Genomic DNA, 27,912 nt, shown 5'->3' on the forward strand with positions numbered 1-27,912 from the left:
AATGGGCAAAGGAGCTAAAGAGAGACTTCACAAGAGAAGAAATAAAAATGGCAAAGAAACATATGAGGAAATGTTCAACATCCCTGGTAGTAAAGGAAATGCTAATAGAAACAACCCTGAGATACCACCTCACCCCAGTTAGAATGGCCTATACTCTGAACTCAGGCAACAACAAATGCTGGAGGGGCTGTGGGGAAAGAGGAACCCTTCTCCATTGTTGGTGGGAGTGCAAATTAGTACAACCACTGTGGAGAACAGTATGGAGGTTTCTCAAAAAGCTCAATATAGACCTACTCTATGACCCAGCCATACCACTCCTAGGCATCCATCCTAAATAGCAAGTCCCAAGATATTAAAAAGACATTTATACTTCCATGTTTATCGCGGCACAATTCACAATAGCCAAAATATGGCAACAACCCAGTTGCCCCTCCACAGATGAATGGATCAAAAAAAATACGGTACCTATACACAATGGAATACTACATAGCGGTTAGGAATGGTGAAATATTGTTATTCGCAGGGAAATGGTCAGAACTCGAACAAATCTCGTTGAGCGAGACAAGCCTAGACAGAAAACAAAGGGGCATGATCTCCCTGATATATGACTGTTAACAAAGGGAGACGGAGATACAGTAGAGACCAGGTCTGTGAAACCAAAAACTTCTTGTCAAATGGTATTTCCCACAGGTTTGGGTCAGCGACCCTTCACTATGTAACTAAAACCAAACAACTACTCACCATATAAAGGTCAAAAATTGACCTCTCAGTGGAAAACAATAGCTCAAAAGCTATGTATGCACGTTCATATAAGACTACTGTGGACATATTGTCTAATATCGACATTACATTTAAAGCCCTAGGTGAATTTTCTTGGGCTTGGCCACGTGGCTACTGTAATATGTTCTTGATACCTTGTATATTGTATATATGTCTACCTGACCTAGAGAAGGGAAAGAAAAACAGGGAGTAAGATATCACAAGAAATGTACACACTGCCCTTCTATGTAACTGACCCTTTTTGCACAACACCTTGTCAGAAAAATTTGTGTTCAATTAATAAATAAATTAAATTAAATAAAAAAAGTTTCCAAATTTAACATGTTATTTTGTTATGGAAGCAAGTCATTATTCTGAAAATTAGCAAATAGAGGAAAATTAGTCTGTGTGTCATGTACTAGTTGTAGTTCAAGTTAACCAGAAAGTGGAAGAAGGAAAGTTCTATACAATAAATGCAAGAAGAAGAATAAAATTAGAGTGATTGGAACATATTGTAAACTTGCAGAAATTTAAGAACAAAATCCCTCTCTGTATAACTTGTGTAAGCTACTAAAAAAACATAAAAGAAAGAAAACCACAATTCTGCAACTTCTGATGATATAGACAACACTTCTAAACATTACAACTCACTTGTGAGTAATGGACAAATAACACTGATATCACTTGAACCACTCTTGATAACATCATTAAAAGTGAGACAATCTGACATTCCATGTGTCCTGTTATCATCCACATCATATCCTCTGTTTTATTCAGTGTCATCTAGGAAGCAATCTTTGTTGAAACATACATTTGTACCTAATCCAACCCTGAGTATTAACTATCATGTATTTTAGTTGTAATCATGTGGTAAATTCAATGAGGCAAATGACTCTAGTCCTTCAACAAATAAATATCAATTTTAAAGGTGAATGGTAGTAAACTTTTATATGTTAAAAGAGGTTTCCAGGGCATATAAACCCAATTTAAGATGTAGTTTGTTTTATCCTGATTTAAATAAACTAACCTCATAAAGTTGTTTTGGACAATTGGAGAAAATGAATAATCATCATATGTTAACTACTGTTAACAAAATATTGAATTTATTAGATTTGATAATGGTATTTGCGGAAAGTTCTTATGTGTGCTTGGATGGTACTAAAACAAATGATGATATTTGTTGTTTCCTTTAAGGAAAATAAATGTGTGTGTGTGTGTGTGTGTGTGTGTGTGTGTATGTGTGCACATAGACAAACCTAAAGATAAAGAGAAAGAAAAAGTGACAACACAGGTGCTGAATTACATTCATAGGATGGTCATCATCCAATTCTCTATGCTTTTCTATTTGCTTGAAAAAAATCATGTTTAAAATTAAACGTTGATTTTTTTTTTTAGATCTGTCAGTATACAATGCAGCAAAAACACAAAACGTCTATAAAATACTTAAAGAAAAATATTGAAGCATATCCCTCTGTAATCTCCCAAGTGGAGCAAAACATAGAACATTATAATTTCTACATCTCTTTTGGCTCCTTCCTAAGTCCTTCACTCTTTCTCTCAGGAAGAACCATTATTCTGAATCTTACGTTATAATCCTCTTGGTTTTCTTTCTGTTTTGTTTTTCCTTTTTTTTTTTTTTTTGTCAGTCGTGGGGCTTGAACTCTGGGCCTGGGCTCTGTCTCTGAGCTCTTCAGCTCAAGGCTAGACTCTATCATTTGAGCCACAATGCCACTGCCTGTTTTCTGGTGCTTAATGGGAGACAAGAGTCTCATGGACATTCCTTCCAAGGCTGGCTTTGAACCAAAATCCTCAGAACTCAGCCTTGCAGGCATGAGCCATTGGCACCAGGCCTTCTTGGTTTTCTTTCTTTTTCTTTTTTTTCTATCTTGAAGTTAATACAAATGGAATCATGCCTTATGCATATTGCATGCTGTGGACTTGTTTAATTTTTCAGTATAAACTTTGGAATGGTCTACATTGTTGTGATGATCCTGCTACAGAATTCTATGTATGCCAACCAAACCTCTTTCGTCCATTCTCCAGTGGGACATTTGAGTTCTTGTCAGTGTCTTATGACTATTCCTGTGCATTTTGTCTGATGCACATATGGAAGAATTTCTACAAGGTATACTTTTGTAACTGCATAGTAAGGTGCATACAAATAAAAATGAGTAATGCTTTATTCCTAAGTGATGTCTTTAACACATCATCAAGGAAGCAGTGTTTTTAACAACTTCTCCCTTTTTCACCTGCTTTTAATATCTTCAAAAATCTTAATTTTTTGCCAGTTGGGTGGTAAATGTGGAATGCTATCTTATTTTTATTGTACTTTGCCTTTGCCATTTTACCTGCTAATAAGCATCAGCATCATTTATATGTTTGTTGACAACTCATACTTTCACCTTTGTAAGTATGTATTCATTTTTTATTATAATCAAAACTTTTCTTTGGATTCTATGTCATTTTTAAATAAGCTATATTGTGTATGCATTTGTGGTTTTTAAAAAAATGTTTTTACTCTTTTTATAGAATCCTTCTATGAACCAAGTTTCTTGTCAGATATACCAATCTTACCCTCATGTTTATCTTATTAACCCTCATGTTTATCTTATTAAAGAAACATCTCCTACATGAAGGTCAACAAGATTTCCCCCTATATTGTCTTCTGAAATCTTCATAATTCTGTTTTACGTATCTAAGGCTAATTCACCTGGACCCCACACCTACCATTGGTATTGGTGAGGTTGGCTTAGATTTCCTCTCTTCCATATGGCTAGCAACTTAACCCAGAATCATTTGTAGCAAGGTTCATTCTGGCTGTACTACTTTGTAAGGTAACTAACTCAGTCATAAATCAAGCATCTATCTATCCATCCATCCATCCATTCATCTTTGAGAGTCTGCTTTTGGTCTCTCTAAATCTGGCTACATTTTCATCATCCAGCATTTAAAAAAATCCCCCACTAAGTAGAACAATTTGGCATTTTCCCATCTACCTTCAAATCTAACCTTTTGAGATCGCACATCTTATTTCTTTGTGTTTAGTCATCTTCCAAATCATCACTACTAGTATTCTTAGGTCCCTAAAACATCAGTTGGTAATTCTTATTAGTTCTCTGCTTAAAAACAATAAGTGGCTTCATAGTGAAACAATTTAAGGAACTTTTAAAGCCTGTTGGCATTAATTATAATATCGGAAAAATTCAGCGCATTCTAGTTTCTTTCTAGTATTTCATAAGGGTAAATAAGGAGGTTATGATTTGCCTTTCGTCATCACCAAATGTTCTCACAGGAATTCCATTTATTTTATTTTATTTATTTATTCTTGCCAGTCCTGGGGCTTGAACTCAGGGCCTGAGCACTGTCCCTGGCTTCTTTTTGCTCAAGCCTAGCACCATACCACTTGAGCGACATCGCCACTTCTGTTTTTTTCTGTTCATGTGGTGCTGAGGAATCAAACCCAGAACTTCCTGTATACCAGGCAAGCACTCTACCACTAGGCCATATTCCCAGCCCTCTGATTTTATTTTTGTCAAACACACATGACCTAGAAATGTGTCTAAATCATATGAAAATACGGGTTTCAGTTCACTGTTCCATCATTGTGTGAAAGTATCTTATCAAAGGGATTTTAGAATACAAATCATATAAAGATAACACTTTAATAAACTCTGGTGTTACACTTTTTTATTATTTACCATGTGCTGTCAAAAAGTGATGATTAGAAGATGAAAAGACAAAACATAGTAATCAAGGTTTATTTAATTAGTAAAATTTGTACTTTTTTATTAGTTGTACAATGAAAGCAATTTTGGACTTTTTTCCTATTGTGCCACTTGATATGATCTCTCTTTTTGAGTTAGAATATAAAAGTTTTCTGTGGACAACTTCAGGGACCAATTAACTCCATTAAATTATATCCAGTTATGTAGTCAACTAAGGCAGTGTTCTTCTGGTGCTGTCTAGAGCTGAAACAATTAGGAGCTGGAGAGCAACAGAGAGAGGAGAAAGATTGATTTTATGTGTCACTGAAGCACACTGCAACAATATGCCGGTGTGACTTTCAAAATGGCCTTAAAATATTCCAAACTAAGGGAGTTTCCTTGCTCATGAGTGGGAGTTGACAGACTGTCTGGCAGCATTAGAAAGAGGCAGAGAAAAGCTGATGTCTATATTGTGTCCTCTGATAGCATTTTGCCTCATTGCAACAGCAGGATCCATCAATTTTGTGTGTGTGTGTGTGTGTGTGTGTGTGTGTGTGTGTGTGTGAGAGAGAGAGAGAGAGAGAGAGAGAGAGAGAGAGAGAGAGGGAGGAGGGAGAGGGAGATTGACAGGCAGACGGACAGATAGACAGAGACCTAGAGTGTGTGTGTGAGAGAGCAAAAGAGAGCTAGAGAGTGAAAGCTTTGACTAACCCCTTATGAGGAAAGGCATGATTTCTCCTCTTACATCTAGGACAACCCAGCCAAAGAACAGTAACCCTCCCAAGGTCACCTAGAAAATTAGTGTCTTAGCCCGGTCTAGGAGTAGAACAGAACCCAGGGGTCCCTATTCTAGCTTTGTGGTTAGGCACTAAATAATTTTCCTTCTCTGTGGGGGAAAAGAGAGAAAGGAGAAAGGAAAAGACAGAGGGAGAGAGAGACTCATTGAGCAAGGGATGGGGGGGGGCGGAGTATTAGATTGATCAGATTTCCTTTTTCCTTGCCTCTCTTTCTCCTTGAGACGATAAAAACTTCAATCGGGTGCCCCAAATCCACCCCAACTCCAATCACCCCATCCCGTCACAAAGCGATCTAGGCTCCTGAAGGCTGCTTGCCGACCTTCCGAGGAGCCCAGGAGGTGAGGAGTGAGGAAAACTCAGCCGTCACCTCCAGCCGGTCTGGAGCTCCGCGGCGCCCAGGCCCCGCCCCCGCCCGCCCTTCCCCCTGCGGCCTCAGCTCGCCGGCCCCTCTCCCCTCTCCCCTCTCCTCGCCGGTGCACCCACCCCAGATGCTGCCTGGCACTGCGCGCCGCCGCCGCCGCCGCTGCTGCACTTTCCACTTGTATTGATCACCTCCCGGCTCCGCTCTGCCTGCTCGCCCGCCCGAGCCCAGCGCGGCCCTTGGCAGCCCCGGCGCAGTCGGGCTCCGGAGGAAACTCCTTGGGAGCGCCCTGTCCCGGGTGTCCTCTGCGCTCTGCAGTGTCTTTCTCTCTGCCAGAGAGGAGGAGAAGGAGGAGGAGGAAGAGAGAGAGAAAAGAGGAGGAGGAGAAGGGAGAAGAGGGGGAGGAAGAAGAGGAGCAGCGGGGGGAGGACGAAGAGGAGGAGGAGGAGGAGGAGGACGTCTGGTCCTGGTTGGGAGGTGGAGCAGCCGCTGAGGCCGCCGCCGCCGCCGCCGCCGCCTCCGGAAAGGGAGAGGCAGGAGAGACCGAGACTTGGAAACCCCAAAGTGCCCGCGACCCTGCACGGCAGGCTCCCTTCCAGCTTCATGGGCAAAGTGTGGAAACAGCAGATGTACCCTCAGTACGCCGCCTACTACTACCCCCAGTATCTGCAGGCGAAGGTAAAGGGGTGCGGTGGAGGGGGGGGGCAGGGTCGCTCGAGAAGGGGGGCAGCGGAGGCGCGGGCCGGGTCGGGCCCGGGGAGGGGCGCGCGGCCAGCCCCCCGCCCGCGGGCGGACTTGATGGAAGCTTGCTAACTATAGCCCTGGCCCTGGTTGAGCCGGGCGGGCTGTGCGCGGGGCGGCGGCTTCCAGGGGAGCCGATTGCGAGGATCCGGTTACCGAAAGCAGCGGGGGCCGAGACTAGACAGGAAAGAGCCGCCAGCCCCTCCCTGGCCTGGGCGGCGGGGAGGGTCGCGGGGCGCGGCGGCGCCCCCTGCCCAGCGCAGGCTGACGGACGGCGGACCCTGGGGTCCATGGCTGCGCCCGACGGTGGCATGGCTTTGCGACCTCTGCCTAATCCAGGGCCTTGCCCTAAGATCAGTAACTCTTTGCTTCCCTCCCACGTCTGGGGAACCTGACCCTCCATCCCCACCCCTGCCGACGCGCCCCTCTCTACCTCCCGCGCGCGCGGGGCCTCAGGCTCGAGGGGCGGGCGGGACGTTTCCCTCGCCTCTGATCTTTGTGCGGTGTGGCACTTCACCTGGTTACTGATTTCTACTTTTACGCCGGTGTTTTGGGTAGGAAAGTGGCCAAAGTTCACTCGGCATTCATTGACGTCCCCTTTCATGTTCTCTGTAGTTTGCTTTTTTTTTTCCCCCCCAAAGAGGAAAATTTAGTGCAGAGACTTTAGTGCAGAGAAAGAAGTGGCTTTGTGTTTAGTTTTTTAAATTCTCTTTTTCAACAACAACAGACTACATTATACGTTTACTACAGATGGATAGTGGTGCTTTTTCAAAAGTAGCCTGGCACACAGACAGCTGATGACAAGCAAACATATACATTCTGCCTGGATTTCTAGGGACTCCAGGTACTTTGTTAATGGGTTTATTCTATTTTAAAGATTATTTGATGCCTCTCGAACCAACTTTAAAAATTATGTGGGACCTTGAAGATTTGAGATTTCACTGATTTTTAAGCTTCTGACATAAGTCTGGATGGCCAAAGGTGGATACACAGGCCACCACTGGCCATTAACATGTAGCCCAACTCCAGAGCCCTTCTAGATCACAAAAGAATCAGGTATGGATGCAGAGGCTGAACTTTCCTCCTAGATTGCAAGAGAGCCTTGCCTAACTGGTGAATGGTCAGTTCTTGCCTGGTACCAAAAGAATCTCGGATTCAGCCTTGATAACCTTTTCTTTCCTGCAACGTGTGTGGTATTGTCATGTACCTACAACATAGTCCTGCATTTGTCCACAGAAGAAAGGACACTTGTCAGCATCTAGACCAGATTTTTTTTTCTTTTTTCCTTAGCACTTGGAGTATTTCTTTTTTTTTTTTTTTCCTATTACCTTCCAATTCCCATCTTGCTTTGGGTATACCAGAGAGCAGAGTAGCAGTAGCCACAAGAATACCTACCCATTATTCATTTATGTGTGGTGCTTTCTTGGTTGTTTTCAGGAACTTGAGGGAAATGTTATGTGTGTGTGCTGAATTGTAGCTGTTCCAAGAAATTTTGTACGTAATCAATGCGCTGCCTTTTAGATGTGTTATATATTTAATGCACTTGTTTAAATTATGCAGTATTGGGTGCCTAAAGGACAGCCTATTCAACACTTAACTCTATGAATAATACATATGTACACTCAGGTGAAGAAGAAAAAAGCTATGTTTCTACAAGTATATTCACCTTAGTAATTTTTATGTACCATTAGTAAGTTACAAACCAAGTATATAACATTTAATATAGCTAATGCAATGCCATTTGTTCCCCCCCCCCCCCCCCCGTAAATAATTGAAAAGAGAGACAAACTGGCAAGAGCCTGCTCGAGTAATTAGGGTCAGATCCCAGAAAGCTTTAGGGCCCATTTTCTGAAAGCGTGCTTCCTGAATAAAGCATTTAATATTGATTTGTGTTACAGTAAATGACATTCTGAAAAGATATTTTGCTGTTTTTCCTATGAACCCGAACTCCTATTACACGGAATCCCTTTGTTTGAGGAGAAAGATACACATCCTTACTTGACCTATATAATGTGATATTAAATCTTAGTAATTAAATCTACATTCCTTATAGTAAAAAAATGTTTGCATCTCTGACAAGTGAGCAGTGACCAGATGCAATTTTTAGAAAAGCAGAGTTTAGAGCACACAACTCTTTCCCCCTTTACCTTACCTGTCTGTTGGTATTGTAGTAGCTGTGTGAGTCATTTTAAAATACAGAGACATTTGATTGGTAGTTTAATAATAAGTATTGGTTACCTAATCTACCTAAAGAGTTAAGAAACTCACTTAGCATCTGGTATCTACAGGGATAATACTTTGCCTGTGTTCCTTTCTGAAGCAAGAGGTAGAAAGCATCATTCTGTTTAAAGTATAGCAATGTGTTTACTAGTCCTAGTTGTTTTAAACTTCTGTTTGAAAGGTACATATAAAAACTAAGGAATGTCATGGTCTTTCAAAGTGGCTTTAACTTGTGATCAAGAGGTAGCTATGATTTTATTGAATCTAGGAGGAATAGACAGATGTGCTTTTTTATCAGAAAGATAATGATTAAAATGGCACTTAAAGATGAATATTGTTAAATGATGGAAGAGGTGACACTGTTCAAAAAGAAATGTACTCATTACCTGACTTACATAACTGTAACCCCTCTGTGCCTTGCCTTTACAATAAAAAGCAAAAAGAGAGAGAAAGATGAATATTGTTACCATACTTTAAAAAGTTGGAGATATAAAACCATGTTTCTTGCCTAACAGTCCAATCATTGCCTGTTTTGACAAGTTTATTCTGTGCTTTTCCTATAAAATATTAGCTGTATTACTATTAAAATAGCATTTATGGGCTCTACTGGGACAAATGACCATATCAGTATGCTTCAGTTCTTGCTACGAAAAAAAATCACCAGTAAAGTAATGTAAAGCATTAAGTAATGTAGTAGACGAGAATGGATAGAAATGAAGGAGATTATGAAATTTTTACAATACATTATTGTAGAGTAACAGACATTTCTGGTTACCTGATTTTATATGCTGTTGGGTTTTAAAAAAAAAAATTGGTAAAGACAGTCTTATCATAGCTATCCTGTTTATGGCCTGGCACAGTTATTCTGAACTGCAGTTTGATGTAGCTTTGTAAACATAAGCACATACTTGTTCTAAAGGATTTTCCAAATTTAAAGCAATTTGTGCTACATTATGAAAAAACAAATTTGGTTTCTGCTTTTCACCTACTCAAAAAAAGAAGTGGTAATGAATGTCTTAACTTGAAGACTTGTATGCAAACATTTTAAGCCAGTGGCTATAGAAATATCACTTGTTATGAAGGCAATCCTGGAATCATGGTTTATTTATTTGATAGATAAGTATGCATTTTAGTCACTGTATGCATGCAAATATTTATAGGAATTGAAACACTTCTGATGAAAGGGAAGTACACACATTTTTATATGGCTTGATACATATTTTGTACCAGCTAAAAACAATTTGAAGCTTTTATAATCTTTATTTACAGTGTTACAATATGCATGCTTCTTCACTACATAGGTATATATGGCTCTACAATATATAAAATTTGATTTATTTTTATATACAGTACTATATTTTGTATTGAATATATGTTTTATACAAAGGGAATGTGTTTTTAAGACAAATGTAATTCATTTTAAAGTCATTTTGTGTAAAATATATATAAAACATATCTGAATTTAGCTTCAAAAATCTCAAAAACAGGTTATAATCTGGAATATACAATAAAAGCCTACTGGGAAAAAGATTTTTTTTAGTAGAATGTTTACGTGCACTTACCATTTTGTTGAAATCCTTAACTCCTAAATGAGTATTGTATCAAGCAATCTGTTCCTTTAGAAATTCTTTAGGAATTAAGGGTCATGATTTGGTACATGATTTGAGAAAGTAAACAGGAAGTACGAGGGCACAAGAGGTAGGTGCTTTGTGGATTGCTTAAATGTTTCAATTTAGTAACGTGCGTTACACTGATAAATCAACTGCATTTCTGTAGTGCAATGTTGTGACTGGAAGAAGTATTGGGAGATTCAAGGTCACCTGAATGTTTAAAATGAATTTGCTTGCTAGTGCAACATTATAACATTCTTTCCAATGGCTTTCATTTCCCCACAATGTTGCTATTTCTATATTGTATTTTCTATGTAAAACTTTAAAGTACTAGGAGAAAAAAAGAAGTGAAATAAGCCATTTACTATCAATATAACTAGATACACCCCCATTTGGGGGCAATATAAACTGAATTTAAACTTAAATGTGATCAGTTTCCATATAGTACACTTTCAAGGTAAAAGTATTTTAGAAGTTTTATTGAGACATCTCTCCAGCTTCCTGTTTGCTTGATGGTTTATTAAAATAATACTAGCTTGCTTAATAAGTGCTGAAATTTTAAGTTACAGATCTTTTAAAGACAATGGATTCTTTTCTTTTTACTAAAGAGATATTCACCTGGATAGAAAACCTCGTTTTTCTTTTCACATCTAAATATCTATTAACCAATAAACATCACACAATAAAATTTGATTTATGTTTAATTTTTTGTTTTTATATGGAAAACTGTCAATTTTTTTTGAATTAGGACAAATCACATGTTGATTACCAAATTCTTATTTTATAGAGTGAAAGGTGTCTTTTTAGGCAATCTTTATTAAAGAATATAAGGGAGCACCAGAGAAAACATTATTACCTTATACTGAGCACACACATTGAACTGGCAACTCAGGCTGTCTAGAAACCATATCACTCAAGCCAACATTGCCTGATGGGAACTTTTCCTGCTTAATTTTCCAGGAAGCTCCTTCTTTCCAGTTTATTTCAGATACAGTGAAAAGATTTTTTCCTTTAATGGGTAATAGATGTTGAGAATTGATTCTTATTACTTCTTAATTAGTAACTACTGAAAGAAGCCTAAACATGACATCTGGCTATCTAGAATTTTAATTGGAAGATGTTGTTTACATCCATTTCATTGGGATATTGTAGGAAAAAACAGGGCTATGTCTTAAGTGGAAGGCTTTTATTTGGTGTAAATACTTTCTTAAAAAAAATAAAACATAGTTACAATGTGTAATATATTTAAATGTAGCACCCTAGTATTTGGTATATGATCAAAGTAAATATTCAAAAATTGCACACTGGGTTTGGGGATGCTACTTTGGACACACATAAATGTTCTGGGTTTTTTCTGTTATGTAGTTTTACCAAGTAAAGAGTAAAACCAGATGGAACGCAGCTCTGCCTCAGGAAAAATAGCCATTAGACAGTTTCTTACCACTGAGAGTTTGTCAGGTGATACATGGAAAATGGCTTGTATGTGTTAGACACACATACAAACTTGAGCCCACACACAAATTTGATAATAAAAACTAAACATTTCTTAATCGAATTGATGTGAGGAGAAAAGTGTAAAGGGAATATGACAGCTAGGCCGGCAATAAACTGAACACATATCTCCCATAATCTGATTCTTTATTTATGCTTAATGTATCTAGTCTTCTTAACATAATTATATGAACATTTTAATTTTTCAAACAAGCACTGGAAAACCATGATAAGAAAATGTTACGAGAAATAGAGGAGGAGGCAAAAACAAACACTGAGAGTAGAGACTTAATACTGACCATTGCCATGTCCCCAACATGATATTCCAGTCAGTTCTTAAATGAATGCAGTTCTCATTTTAGAAGAATAAATATAGTCTTCTGGTGAATATGAATGTCTGAAAGACAGAGATCGTATCATGAGCTAAAATAAGCACTTTGCTTGCCTATAAGAAAGTATGGTAAGCATGCATACTCATCACTTGGCAGATGATTTCTTATATTGCCTATAATATCTGGATTCTGCAATTGGATTATGTTTTAAGGTGGTAGCTTGTTGGAAAATCATGGGGCTCAGGAGAGGATAAAACACTTTCATGTGGATTGTAATAACTGAGAATGTCAATGTCATCTTCTCTGTACTTAGCATTGGGAGAAGTTGCGCAGTAAAATATCTGATCCCCATTTTCTAGCAACTCCCAAACCACTAGGGAAGATATGATAAACACAACAGAACAAATAAGTGAAAAATATTTCCAAAATAATCTACCCAGGTGGCTGTATACCAGCCAAAGGTCTTCTGATAGTGAAGGCACTGAGATTTATGTGGGAATAAAAACTACTATGTACAATGCTAATGTTTTATACCTATAGCCCTAACTAACTCAGTAGCTGAGATCTGAGACTTATCTGCTACAACATACCTGAGAATTTTAGAAAGAAACTGGACGTATGTAAATAAATCAATTATAAATTCTCTAATTGTTAATGAGAAATTTTCCTTTTTTTTTACTTTATATTTTGTCTTAAGATCACTTAGAATTTTTTTTAAAAAATACAGTTTTGGTACCTTAAGTCTTTCTTCTTAAAACCCTGTGCTTTATTTCACATTATTTCCATTTTTGTTAATTTTCTGTTTTATGCTTACAAATGTGCTGCTCAACCAACCTATTTAGTGTTACAACAGGGTGGTAATGTATCTTTAAATGGTGCCATAATGGTGTACAGAAATGCTACTTTTACTGTTTTAAACTATCTAAAATGATGTTTTGTTCTCCTAATTCATTAGCTTTCTTTATGGCAATGGAGAGAAATTCTACACATTTGGAGTTTTAGTTTTTGTTTTTTTCCAGAGCTGAGGACCAAACTCAAAGTCTTGCACTTGCCAGGCATGTGCTCTTCTGCTGAGCTAAATCCCCAACCTCGAGTTTGGAGTTTTAAAGGCTTCTAATTAGGTCATTGCCTGCAATCTACTCATGGATGATGTCTAATGGGAACCTGTGGTTTTTTTCTGAAAATAGATTTGAAAAATTATTTTTAATCTTTTGTGGACATATCTTTATCTCTTCTAAAATAAGCTTTTCTTTGCCTCTGCAAAGGAGACCTCATGCTTTAGGAGTGACTCTGCCCACTTCTTGGCCTCTGTGTGGGACTCGTCTGTGTCTCTGGCTGGCTTCTGAACATGTGCTGTGCAGTTGGGCTCCTGGGTCCCAGACACATAATAATTTCAGGGAAAGCTTTTGTGCAATGAAATGAGATCATTGCATAGAGGTTATAAATAACATTCACTGGTCTTGAAGGAAAAATGGATCATCTTCCCAGCTCTGAGAGTGTGAGCCCATTTCACAAAATACTGGTTGTATTTTTCTATGAGTTGCACAATTGAATACTTAGAATAGCAGAATTGAATGGATACAGCCATAAAACATTTTGTTCTTAACTTGTGTTTCTTAGGGGAAAAATAAAAGTGGCCAAAATGAACTTTCTATTGCAAGCTTACATCTATATTATTTTCAAGTAATTCTGTACTATTTTCCATTTTTCAGCTGTGGTTGGGAGAATATTTCATTCTGGAGATCTGAGCCCTTGTTTCCCTCTGAAATCTCAGGGAAATACTTTCACAGTTTATATAATAAAGTCTCAAGTAGAATATGTGCTCTAAATTTCATTAGAAATTTGTAAAACCACTAGGTATACTTTTTGTCTTCTCAATAGCAGCTTGGATTTTTCATGAAATATGATTTTGTCAAATGCAACAATTATGAAAAGTTTGCTGAACACCTCACTTTCAAGTAATTGGCTGAAATATACCCATAAAGTAATCTGCCTTTTATACAGCCCCACATTGATTAATTTTATTTTTCTCACTGTTCTTATTTTGTTTTTGAGATAGGGTCCTAAAATACAGCCCAAGCTAACTTGGGCCTCTCAATCTTCCAGTATCAGCCTCTCAAGTGCTGGAATTACAAGCATGTACCACCATGCTCAGCCAGTTTCATTGTTTTTAAAAGTGGAAGTTTAAAAAGAACACCAAAAAATGAATTTTCAAATATCCTTTTGTTGTTGTTGTTGTTGTTTTATTCCACATGGTTAATTAGGTACTTTTATTTGAAAAAAGGAATTAACCCAAAAAGACTTGGCTACCAGAAAATTATCCGATATTTTTCTTGTTCTCAGTGTGACTTGTTCAACTTACTAAGCTTTATTCTATGCGGTACACTTGTCAATTGCTGATTTAAAACTTGAAATTCCTTTCACATATAAATTGTTGTACCTCATGATAAGATCTCCAGCCAAGCTGTATACCCACCTTATAATTCACACATACTTCTATAGCAGTACACCATAGAACCACATCACCTAACCAGAAGGTGGTTTTTGTTTTTTTTGTTTTTTTTTGGCCAGTCCTGGGCCTTGGACTCAGGGCCTGAGCGCTGTCCCTGGCTTCCTTTTGCTCAAGGCTAGCACTCTGCCACTTGAGCCACAGCGCCACTTCTGGCCATTTTCTGTATATGTGGTCCTGGGGAATTGAACCCAGGGCCTCATGTATATGAGGGAGGCACTCTTGCCACTAGGCCATATCCCCAGCCCCAGAAGGTGTTTTTTGGAGAGGAAGGTGGGTATTCAGAGTTGGAATTCTAGGAATCCATCTTTGCCTTCATTAAGGGACTAGGAACACAACATTTCCATATAGTTCTTAAATAGTACTTTGAGCTTTTAGAACTGGGGACGGGGCTTTAGGAAGATGGGAGGTATGCCTTACAACCTGGAATGAATTGGGATTTGCAAAATCTGTTGCTGGTGCTGAGATCTCCAGCAGGGGCCAGGCCCCAGGAGATACTCACTCCTAAAATACCATTCCAGTCTGGTTTTCCTTTCTCAAGATAGATTCAGATGTAATAACTGCTTCTCTACCATTTTAAAGCAACCCAATGGTAGTGACACTAGATACCAGTGCTCATTTTGAGCTCACCCACTGGCTCTGTTACTTCAGCCTTACCTTTCTTCCTGCTTCCTGCCCTTCTGCATCCCTGAATCAAGCAAACATGGTTTCTGGCTAGCAATGAGAAGGGAACCAAGACATAAAGTCTTAACTGGCTTGTTCCATCACTTTTGTTTCTACCTGAGGAGTTACAACTTCTGGGGAAGCTGATTCCTGCCTGAGAATCAGAGAGGATGGTACATATTCATATTTGCCTCTATTTTTTAAACTAGTATCTTCCCACAGAACACAGATTAAAAATCCAGCCTTAAAGGCAAACAAAGACGGAATCCATCTATACATAGGAAGATCCGTTGGTATTTTGTTTCTGGATTGTGGCTCAACTAATTATAGTTGACATACTATGGGTGTTCTAGTTATCATACTACAGGTCCAGAAGCCCACAGCAACTTTCCTAATCCTATCTAACAAGGATTTAGACAGTGCACATTCCTACCAGCTTCCTTCCTTCTGCCCCAACTTTTCCTCTTGTACTCTTTTAAGATTGGAGCCACCGTGGGCTGATTTCTTCCCATAACAGGCGTGTGGTCACAGGTGGTAGATCCACCACCGTGACTATCACAGAATATCCATTCTCACTTGATCTGCCCGAATAGGGATCAAGTTTGTCTGATTTATTTGGGCTAAAATAATCTTTACTAACTCTTAAAACTAGTGATTATGATTAAGGATTTGCTAACTACAATTATCCTTTTGAATCAGATTTCCTTTTCTGGTTCCGTATCCAATTTTGTATGGAAATTTTAATAAAATTTTATTTAGTAATGTATAAGTGTGTTATAGAAGACAGACATGATGTAATACTTAGAATCAGAATATGTAATTAGCATAATAGAAAGTATTCAGATGACAAATGTGCATTTCTAATGAGATTGGTGCTTAAATATGATCTAGTCCAGTGGTTGACTCTTCACATTTTTTCTTTATTCATATTAGAACTTGAAGTCATATATAACTGTTTTTCTCTATCTTGATTATTCACTAATCTATTTAGTTAAAAATAATCATAAAAGAATTGTGTGTTAGGAGAGGTTGTTTGAAAAAGACTACAATGGTATGTTTCTTCCTTGGTAATATTTTTCTCATGTTAAAATTTTATTAGCAGAATTCTTAAACATGAATTTTATTTGCTTTTTTATTCAAAGACTCCCTTATAACCTACAAAAGGGTTTTGTAATGACAGTGGGTGACATCTAGTGTGCTATGCCAACCACTCTGTCTCACCGGATTCAAATGCATGTCTCAGCAGCATAGAATGTTCTTCTGTGCATCCTTTGAGCTTGCAGATTTGATTTGACTGCGGGTCTGATGATTGCCTGTTAGACCCGTACAGTGTGATCTGATCTGGGCGTCTGGGCTCTAATGAACATCTGCTTTCTAGGGCGCCACTATGGCACCTTTCTTTGTTTCCTCTTCTTTTGCCTCTTTGATTTAAATCTTGTTTAGCCCTACAAATGGGGTCGGGTTTTGTTTGTTTTTGGTATGCAAATACTTTTATCTCCCTTTTTGGAAAAAAATATTTTAAATATGAATGAATGCTCTGGGAATTGAAAAGAAGACTGAAGGAAACCACAGCTACAGTTCTGCTCTTAGCTTCCCAGTTATATTATACAAAAAGACACGTAGTTGTGATCTTATACATGGAACTACCTGGTGGATTTAATTAAGTTTGATAATCCTCCACTGAGCAGGCATTGTGTTAGGCCCTGGAAGGCACAAATATATAATTAAGACATTATTTGTACTCACAGCAAGCACAGTGGGATGTTACCTTTTTGTTTGTTTAAAATTTGTATTAAGGTAATATACTCACACAGTATAGCACACAAATTCTAAATATATGAGTTAATATACTCATGTCAGGTCCATCCAGGTGACAATATAACATTTGCAAAAGCACCCAGAAAGTATCATTTGTACTGATCAACTGTAATGACTCGTCTGACTTCTCTTTGTAGATTGATTTTTCCCTGTTCGTATACTTTATGAAATAAAATCTGATCATACCCATCCATTTGTGTCTGGCCTCTAGAGCTCATCATTATTTTGGTTTGATTCACTGATGTTATGTAGGTAGTTGGTACTTCTCTTTTTAAATAATGTTTAGTGTTCATTTACAGAATATACCATAGTTTATCTTTTTATTAATATGCATTTGGATTATTGCAGTTTGGGGTTGTTATAAATAAAATTGCCTCACTTAAATCTTGTTCGTGTCATATGTTTGCCATTTGTATGTCCTCCTATGAAGTGATTATAGATCATAGTGTATGTGTACGTTCAGCTGTGGTAGACATTACCACTTTTTTAGTCTAGCCAACGATGCATGAGAAATGGAATTTTTCTGTGTCTCTAATAATGCTTGGCATTGTTAGTTTGAGCCTTTCTTCCTGGTCTTAATTTGCATTTTTCTAATTGGTAATGCTGAATACTTCTTTTAAACTGAAGTTTGACTTAGGGCTTTTTTGATCACTAATCAGGTGTTCTATCACTTTTGAGTCACACCCCAGACATTTTTGCTTTTATTACTTTTATAAAGATGTTCACTTTTTTTTTCTTTTGGTTAGTCCTGGGACTTGAACTTAGAGCATGGGCCCTGTCTGTGAACTCTTTTGTGCTCTATCACTTTGAGACACAACTCTACTTCCAGTTTTCTGGTAATTAATTGGAGGTAAGAGTCTCATGGACTTGCCTGTCCAGGCTTGCTTCAAACCATAATCCTCAAATCTCAGCTCCCCGAGTAGCTAGGATTACATGCATGAGCCATCAGTGCCCAGCAGGCTCTCACTTTCTCACCTGGTCTGGCCTGGACCAGGATCCTCCTTGCCATACCTGGGATGACAGGTGCATGATACTGCAACCAGCTTAGGTTAAACACTGTGTGTATTTTGGTTTTAGTCTTACAATATAACCTTGAACTCCTAGTCTCAAGCTTGTCAAGTCAATAGGACTCGTGTGTGTGTGTGTGTGTGTGTGTGTGTGTGTGTGTGTATGCATATGTATATACATATGGCCAACGTGTCCTCTTTTGCAAAATCTATTTCAAGTTTTTTGCTTATTTAAAACAATGATTTTATTAAGATATAATGTACATACCATACAAGTAAACTGCTGACTTTTTAAATTGGTTTGTCATTGTTTTTTTAGTTTTAAAATATATTCTGGATACTATCCTTCATTATGCATATGTACATGACTTTCTCCCAATTTTCAATTTTTCTCTTTACTGTCTGATTGCTTGCTCTTGATAAACAGAGTTATACTTTTTCTCTACTTCTTTGTCTTCATCTTTTCTTTTGGAGGGAATATACTACTGGGGTTTGAACTGAGAATCTTGCTCTTGTTAGCTGGTGCTTTGCCACTTGAGCCATTCCTTCACTCTTATTTTTTGCTGGTTATCTTGCAGACAGGGTTTTGAGAATTCTACTGCCCAGGTTGATCTCAATTCTTTTTTTTTTGGCCAGTCCTGGGCCTTGGACTCAGGGCCTGAGTACTGTCCCTGGCTTCTTCCCGCTCAAGGCTAGCACTCTGCCACTTGAGCCACAGCGCCGCTTCTGGCCGTTTTCTGTATATGTGGTGCTGGGGAATCGAACCTAGGGCCTCGTGTATCCGAGGCAGGCACTCTTGCCACTAGGCTATATCCCCAGCCCTGATCTCAATTCTTGATCCTTTTGCTCTCAGCTCTCAAGAACCTAGAATTACAGGCATGAACTACTGGCACCGAGCTAGGAGTTCCTCATTTGAATGAGGTCTAGTTTGTCAGAATTTTATGATTGTTGCCTTCGACAGAAATCTTTACCTGTAGTCAGGAAGTTCTCTACATTTCCAGCTAGAAGCAGTAATTTCTCCCTTGCATTTTGTCCTGCAGTTCATTTCTGCATGCATAGAGTCAAGACTTTTTTCCTTTATGGAAAAGACATTTTCCCTTTTGGGATCAGTGTTCCCTCTGTTGCGAAGCCAGTGGCCACCTGTCTGGGTTCGTGTTTTATACCCTAGGGAGCCTGGTATCAATCCTTCACTGTAGCAGCACAATGATGTATACTTTTTTAATGGTCTCCACTATACTAGTTATTTTGCATTTATTTACAAAATTTAGTGTCAACATGTCAACTTTCATTTTAAAAAGAGGAAATGCTAGAGTTTTTATCAGGATGGTATTAAATCCATAGGGAAAACTTAGATTTGGTATCTTAGCATTGATGACCCTCCCAAGCTACAAGTGCGATAAAATCTCATATGTATTTGTGCTTTATAATTACCACCCTAAGTAACTAAAATTAACACAATGGCAAATTACTCTTCTTTAAAATGTTAAAATTCATAGCTCGTGAATATATCCAATGACTTCTTCAAAATCCTCTTCAAAATTTGATAGACTCTATGGAGAAAATAATTCTTTTGAAGAAGTATTATCAGATATCAAAATCAATTTTGAAAAAATAGCTTGTATTGAAACTTATATTTTAAAACCAGATGGAACTATTTTTAAATTTTTGAATGCATCTCAAATGATAGGTTTTCTCCTTTATTTTCTTTTTATTCTTTTCTTGAAGCTTTATTTCATATTGTTGTGAAACTTTATTACAGCGTAATAATGTAGTAATGTAGTAATAAGTTAGAGTTTGTTCTGAGAATTTTCTGACATCTTTTAAAGTTTGGGGTGGGAGTGGATTTGAGACAGGAACTAATTATGTAACCTAGGCTGGCCTCAAATGGTTATCTTTGTGTTCCAGCTGCCTGAGTGCTGAGATTATAGACAAGTACCACTAGGCCTGGCTCTTTTGTTTATTTTTAAAAATTATTTATATTGTTTTTATAAGGGTGGTGTACAGAGGAGTTACAGTTACATAGTTCAGGTAATGAGTACATTTCTTTTTCAACAATTTCACCTCTTCAATGGCTATCTCCCAGGGTTTCCCTTTGGTCCCCACCCACAAGTTGTATACTTTATTTTCAACATATTGTTTAGTGAGTAGTCCCTCGACTTCTGTATCCTCCTTTAGTCCCCACTCCCGCCACCTGTTATAAGTTTTTAATATGCTTCTGATACTGTGGAAGCAAAGATTTGGAATTTCTTATTTGATACTAACTGTTTTTTGTTTTTTTTGGTGTAAATCCTGGGGCTTGGACTCAGAGATTGGGCGCTGTCCCTGAGCTTCTTTAGATTAAGATTGGCACTCCATTACTTGAGCCACAGTTCCACTTCTAGCCTTTTCTGAGTACTTTATTGGGGATAGTCTCATGGATTTTCCTGCCTAGGCTGGTTTCAAACTGCAATCCTCAGATCTCAGCCTTCTGGGTATCTAGGATTACCGGCATGAGCCATAAGTACTTGGCTAGATACTACCTTGGTTAGGTACTAGCAGCAATAGTACATGCTGCTATCTAGGCTTCAGTTCCTTTAAAACTTTTCTGAGATTTTGCAAAAATTACATTTTTTCATGCTTTATATTTAAGGTTTTAGGCTTTGATTATTGCCATATTCAGCCAGCCAAAAACAACTACATAGAACCTTCAAAGCTTATTAGTTCTGGCCAGGTTAACCTAGGTAGAGTGGGTGGTTGAATAGACTTCTGAAGTTTCTTTCAACTCTAAATTTTATACTGAGAACTTATAACAACCAAGAATCATAGAACATAGAATTGGAACAATCTCTGAGGTCATCTGGTCCTAGCACTCATTTTATAGAGGAGCAAGGATACCCAGAGTGATGAGACACAGCCTAGCTCAAGAGAGACAGGGAGAGAGGGTAAGGGGTAGGGAGTCAGGAGTTGGGAGGCTGGACTTCAACTCACATGATTGGTAAATGCCATGGCTATGGAGTAAGTAAAAGGATAGACCACACACCTCCTCAGCAGTCAAGCCAGGAAACAGATCACAGGTTGGAAAGGGTGTGAAAGGGGCCAGTCAGGCTGGGCAGGTGTCAAGAGAAGTCAGGACTGGTCACTGCACTACAGGCTACCCTGAAGTGCAGGCTAGCCAGACTTATGCATTTCCTTCCACCAGCCTTGCTGCATCTTCTGCTTCACTAGAACCAGATTCTGGGTTTCAGCTTCCAAGTTTTGCTTTGCCCTCCATGTTTCTAACCCCCTGTAACTTAGCTAGGCAGTGATCATAACTCCTGGCCTATTCCTGGCCCAGTAAGGCCCTCTGTACACACCTCCTCTACTTGTTAAAATTAATGCTCTGTTCATCCTGATAGGAACCACCTTATTCCTAAGCCAACCATTACACAATATCCTGGTTTCCCCCTGAAATTTGTGAACTGGTTTGAAGGTTGCTTGCCTACTACACTCATCCTACAATTAGGCTTTAGAGGCTGTTTTATTCAGTTATGTGAATAACGTTGGAAAGACAAAATACACAGTGGGAAGCATCAATAGCTCCTTTGTGCCATTTGGGCCTAGCTTTGCTTTCCTTCTGTTTGGGTCATATATTTACTAAGTACAACTGCTGCAAAAGTCATGACTGGCTGTGTGCTACCCATTTGGGAAACAAAATTCAAAAGGACTTAAGAAATAGGAAGCAAATAAGACAGGATGATTTCCCCACAATTTTTTTTTTTTTTTTTTTTTTTTTTTTTTGCCAGTCCTGGGCCTTGGACACTGTCCCTGGCTTCTTTTTGCTCAAGGCTAGCACTCTGACACTTGAGTCACAGTGCCACTTCTGGCCATTTTCTGTATATGTGGTGCTGGGGAATCAAACCCAGGGCTTCAAGTATATGAGGCAAGTGCTCTTGCCACTAGGCCATATCCCCAGCCCCTGATTTCCCCACAATTTGAAGAAAGACTCATCAGTAAAAATGCCTCCTTGTTCATTTGCATGTTTCAAAGACTATTACAGGTCACTAACTCTTTGACAGAATTTATAATTTATGTTAAGCCATCAGGAACCATGGCTTATTAAAGGTTAATTAGATATTAAGAAAAGTGACTTTGTGAAACAATTTCTTAAGTCTTTTGGAAAGGATGAGTTTAGTTTCGCATATTAGATTTCCATCCAACTTCTTAGGATTGCATGATTGGGCAAGAACAAGATCCAACTGGAACTAGATTTTTTTTTTAATTTCTCATGGTTTTAAGGCTCTTTTCCCCTGGTTGTGTCAATCTTTTTTTGCCCTCCTAGGAGATGTGTGTGCTTGAATTGGTGAGCTCTGAAAGTTGGATGACACACATGAGGAACTGATAAAAAGGACTCCTAGGCAAGTTAAAATTGAGTTATCTGCAATAAAATCAAGTGTTTGAACCATTATTACTTGAGAAGTGTAGTCAGGGAGCTTAGTAGTAAAGTTGGGTGTTGAAAGGCTGGGGAGAGGCATACCTTTGTCAAAGACACTGGATATCTTTATTACACAGTGATTGGCTGTTTGGACTAGATGATCCTCTTGCAGTAGTGGAAGAGATCTTAACAACATCCTGAGCCAAAACATGTTGTTAATAATATTCATGTGCAAACAAATTGCTCAGAATCACTTGCAAAAGTGAATTTTTGTTACTTAATCTTCAACAATAAAATATGGGCATACTTGACATCTTACAAGTCAGGTACATTATTTGTTTAAGTTAAGAATATACATACCAATTGGAGACTTAAATGTCTAAGAAAAGAGTAATGGCTCAAAGAGAAGATGAAGAATTGTGTCAGGAATATAGGTATTTTTTTGGTTCTGATTCAAATTTACGTCTGAATCTAAAGTTTCCATTTTTAATACCTTTCATGTAATTTTCTCAACATATTACGAAGCCTAGTTTACTCATGGTCTTAAGAATATGCAGGCAATGAGTTAGAATGTAGCTCAGTGGCAAAGCCCTTGCCTAGCAAGTACAACATCCTGGGTTCAATCCCCAGTACCAAAAAAAGAAAAGACAAAAAAATACAGTTAAAAAAACCCAACCTCAAAAAAAAAAGAATATACAGGCAAAATGAAGAGACTATATCCTACTTGATATTAATATTATTAAGCACACTGTAAAACCTCACTGTTTGGAAATGAAAAATGGAGGTGTTAGAGTTTAATACTTTGGATTTTCTTTTTGTTATTACATTTTAACTTTTATTAAGTGACATTTCATTTAGAATATACAGTTAATGAATTTATATTTAACATAAGGGGAAAAGACAAAGTCAGAAAATATTAAGAAAGAGGAAGTAGATTTGAACAGGATAGAAACAATGAGGAAACAAATATCCATGTGCTTTGTGATCCACAAGATACTTTCAGTGGTGCTTCAGGTATTCATGTCATATGTCATGAGGTGTTTCTTCTACAGTAATGATGGTATGTTTTTGTTAGATTCTAGACTTGGCATAAAGCAGATTCCTGAAGACAAGTTTGAAAAAAGACAAAATGTCATTGAAAGAGCAAAAACAGTTTTCAGGTCAGACTTAAAAATATGTTGCTATAAAGGTGATGTTATATATATATATATGTATATATATGTCATCTATGCATGAATACATATATACATAGGTACATATTTAGAGAAAACAAGCCAGGTGCTGCCTGCTCACGCCTGTAATCCTAACTACTACTCAGGAGACTGAGATCTAAGGATGGTAGTTGGAAAGTCAGGAAAGTCTATGAGACTGTTATCTCCAATTAGCACCAAAAAGCCAGAAGTGGAAATGTGGCTCAAGTGGTCTGTAGCTCTTTATGTTCTAGAGTACGTGTGTCCATATCCTCCCACCCCAGTCCAGTAATTACCAAAAACTACAGTGGCCCAGGTCACTTATATAAGCTGTGTGGTATTTGAAAATAGCCTACATATATCTTCCCATATACATTTAATCATCTGATAAGTTTTAATTTGATTCCAATACAAATGACAAGCAAATAATTTTTACTTATTTTATTTTTTTAACTTTTATTGTTATATTGTATCCTGTCTTTTTTTTTCCCCTCAAAAAATATTTTCACTCCATGGTTGGTTGGGTCTGAGCATGCAGAACCCTCAGATACAGACAGCTAATTACATATCTATTATAATGTGTAGACATGGGGGACATTAAAATGAAAATTACTACTCTCTTAGTATAAAATTTCAAGTAGCATATGGATGGGGCATTATTATTGAATAGCAATGACATTTTAAAAATAAAAAGTAAAAGACTGCATTTTTTTAGGTCTGTATTTCTTTAGCATTAGCTATCTGTCTCCTTGGACCTGTGTCTGGCAACAATAAGTGATTCTGATAGAAAGCACAGGAACTCATATATCTGCCAACATACCATCCAGTGCCTGCCGCTGGAACCCATAGAATCCTAGAGAGAGAGGTCCTAAGGTTGCCGACAAGTGGTCCATTTCCCAGGGTACTGGATAGACAGTTCCAAAGGGAGGCTTGGGGATCCATAAACTCTGTTAAATAAATGAATGGCTGATTGCTACTTTTCTTAGTGGGTAATTTTGTGTCTTTCAGTTAACAGTGAACTATTAACTTTACTGCCTTTGTAAAAATCTATTATTATTACTCAGATAAATGAGATAAACAGATGCACAAAACATTGGACAGGCCTTTTGCCATTGATAATGAACACCTTTCTTTTTCTTTTATCTTTTGTATACCTTTTTAAGAAAATTAGCTATTGGTAGAGTTGTACTATGCTTTCAATAATAAAGACATAAAACAATCAAATAGATGTTGTTATTCCATACTTTGAGGTAACATTATAAGTAACTCATAACATTTCATTTCAGGTAGATCTGGAAACTTTCTATCTCTGTCCAGCAGAATGTTCTCTGCTGATAGAAATGTTCTAGATTGTACCATCTGCTATATTAGCCACTGCCCCTGTGGGACTGTTGGGTATTTCAAATTTGGAGTGTGCAATTGAGGAACTGAATTTTTCCTTTTCAGACACATGTTATTTGTGAGGCTTGCATTAGTAAACATAGTTAGGATACAAATATGCAAATATGCACTTTCTGCTTTTAAATTTCTTTATTCCATTATTTTAGCTTCTGATGTTCAGATTCCTTGACTCTGTGCATAAGAACCCTGCCAATGCTGATAATCAGCATGGAAAGGAAAAGCAACTAAGGTGATAAATGAAAGCCTAAGCAAAAAATACAAAACTCCTTGTCTGTCATATAGTATATGATTCCCAATGGTAGATTTTATTTAAACTAAGTTATAGTGAACATGGATGGCTTATCACCTAAAGGCTGCTTCAATTAAAAATGCAAATTTAAATTTATTGAACTTTTATTTAAGTTAATGGATATATATTTCTATAATACACTTTTTCTGAATACTTTATTCTTACTAAACCAGTAAAGGTCATAGATGTAAAAAAATGATCATAAGTGCTTATTGACCTACCCAGACACAGGAAATATGACTGATTACATATTAAATGTATATTACCATTGCGTCAAGATTTTCAAATTTAAAGACTTCTTTTGTCATCGGTTTTCTTTGATATTTATGTTATAGAACTTTTATAACATTTTTAAAAGTCTGTTCTGAGAATTTTGTTGTCCCTTTGGATAACATACAGTTTGCCTTATTTTTCCCCTGTCTTCAGAAGCCTGCTTAATCCTAAATTGAAAATCTGGGAAAACAGTTGCTGGAAGCTCGTACTTACTGTAGAAAATCGTTATTGTGTCATAAATAAATATGACGCTACCTGCAGCATCACTAAGCTTGCGGATATTTGCTTCTGATTATTTTCTTCTGGCTTCATTTGATCTGCTATAATAGGACCTAAGAATTACATCTGAGAAAGGCTAAACATAGAACTCCCCTATGACCCAGCAGCCCCACTTTTGGGTATCTATCCAAAAGACCACAAACAAAATCACACTAAAGCCACTAGCACAACAATGTTCATCGCAGCACAATTTGTCATAGCTAGAATTTGGAACCAACCCAGATGCCCCTCAGTAGATGAATCGATCAGGAAAATGTGGTACATATACACAATGGAATGCCTCTATCAGAAAGTATGACATTGCCCCATTCGTAAGGAAATGGAAGGACTTGGAAAAAATTATACTGAGTGAAGTGAGCCAGACCCAAAGAAACATGGACTCTATGGTCTCCCTTATAGGGAATAATTAGCACAGGTTTAGGCAAGTCACAGCAGAGGATCACAAGAGTCCAATAGTTATATCCTTATGAACATATAAGATGATGCTAAGAGAAATGAACTCCATGTTATGGAAATGATTGTTATATCACTGTTGTAACTACTTTCAACGTGCTATGTATAACTGTAGATTCTATTATTGATGATGTTCTTGTATCCCCTTCCTGTGGTTGTACCTACACTATCTCTATATCTTATCTGAGTATATTGGAATCCGTGTATTCTGGTATTAGAACTAGGAAATTGAAAGGGAATACCAAAATCGAGAGATACAGGGTAAAAAAAAGACAAACAACTACAAAAGCAATACTTGCAAAACTGTTTGGTGTAAATAAACTGAACTATTCATGGGGGGGGGAAGGGAAAGGGGGAGGGAGAAGGAGGAATGAGGGAGGAGGTAACAAACAGTACAAGAAATGTATCCAATGCCTAACGTATGAAACTGTAACCTCTCTGTACATCAGTTTGATAATAAAAATTTTAAAAAAAGAATTACATCTGAGATCTTGCTCTTTGAAAGGATTGTGTTCTAGATTTAATAACAGCAACACTAGCAATAGTAACAATAACAATGGCTTTTGTTGCACCCATTATGTTTTCATTTTTAACTATGGAGAAGTGATATAAAACGTGTGATCTAAATGACGTTCATGTAAACAGTTCAGTGTCATTAACTATAGTCTCCTTGTGCAGCCATCACTATCCTCAGTATTATAAGGTGATGTTTCTGGTTGTCTTCTTTTTCTAAAAGAACTGCCACAAATTTCCCTTCATATTAGTTTTTCTTCTTATTAGTCAAGGAATTTCATTAAAGTATTATCAAATGGTAGAATTGAATTAGCAAAGCTATTGTTTATCAACTTACACAAAGAAAACTTACTGAAAATAACTTCTAAAATGAAAATTTCATGCCACTTAAAAAAGATGCTATCATTTTGCTTTTTGCTATGTCTATTCTGAATGAATGATGTCAGAAACTCAGGTAATGCTGTAGTCCAGTGATAAGCTGGGAAGAAGAGAAACTGTGCTTGTAATGTATAGGATGATATTGCTTACCTTTTTAAAAATGTATTTTTCAAGTTTGTTTATTAATATCTAGACTTAAGCTTACTTTCTTTTGTTCATTTAATTGACTTCTTGAGATCAGAAGACAATAATGAAAAACTTAAATTCACTTTCATGTGTGATAAAACATATAATTAATTTTCAGTGTTTTAAACAAATATAAAAGATAAAACTGCCTTTCTTTCACATGAATTCAGTTTACTTGTTGCCATGGTAACCAGGTAAATACTAATACATTCCAAAGGTCTTTAATTTTTTTCCACATTTATTTTATTACTAATTCTTTGTAGGATCTTTAAAATTTTGTTACCTGAGTAAAGAAAGAAAAGGCTCAAGCACTAGAAGAGAAGCCGTCAAACTTTACTTGAATATAGGAGTTGAGGGGGTGGGAATGTGTGTTGCTGAGCAAAAGAGTTTTCAGAGCAGCCTGTTCTGGTATTTTATACCAATTATGTGCAGCTATTGCTTTGAATAATTTTGCTGCCCTGCTGAGATTTCCTTTTTACAAATCCTGGAGCAATTATAAGATGGAAGTCTGGAATGTATAAACAACGTCCTTTGAACAGTAAATGAGC

The 27,912-nt window shown here is 37.5% G+C and overlaps 1 protein-coding gene across 4 annotated transcripts in view; it reads left to right on the top strand.

Moving 5' to 3' along the window:
• Window positions 1-6,064: 6,064 nt before the first annotated feature.
• Window positions 6,065-27,912, top strand: part of Rbms1 (RNA binding motif single stranded interacting protein 1) — a 229,002-nt gene continuing 207,154 nt past the window's right edge. The window contains exon 1 of one of the 4 annotated variants that reach the window (XM_048345347.1): window positions 6,065-6,299. In XM_048345347.1, the coding sequence (XP_048201304.1) occupies window positions 6,225-6,299 (75 nt within the window). In that variant the 5' untranslated portion in view covers window positions 6,065-6,224. The remainder of the gene's footprint in view (window positions 6,300-27,912) is intronic. The other 3 variants (XM_048345349.1, XM_048345351.1, XM_048345352.1) reach the window with 3 other exon arrangements.

Source organism: Perognathus longimembris, chromosome 4 (assembly GCF_023159225.1).
Source record: "Perognathus longimembris pacificus isolate PPM17 chromosome 4, ASM2315922v1, whole genome shotgun sequence".
Lineage (NCBI taxonomy): Eukaryota > Metazoa > Chordata > Mammalia > Rodentia > Heteromyidae > Perognathus > Perognathus longimembris.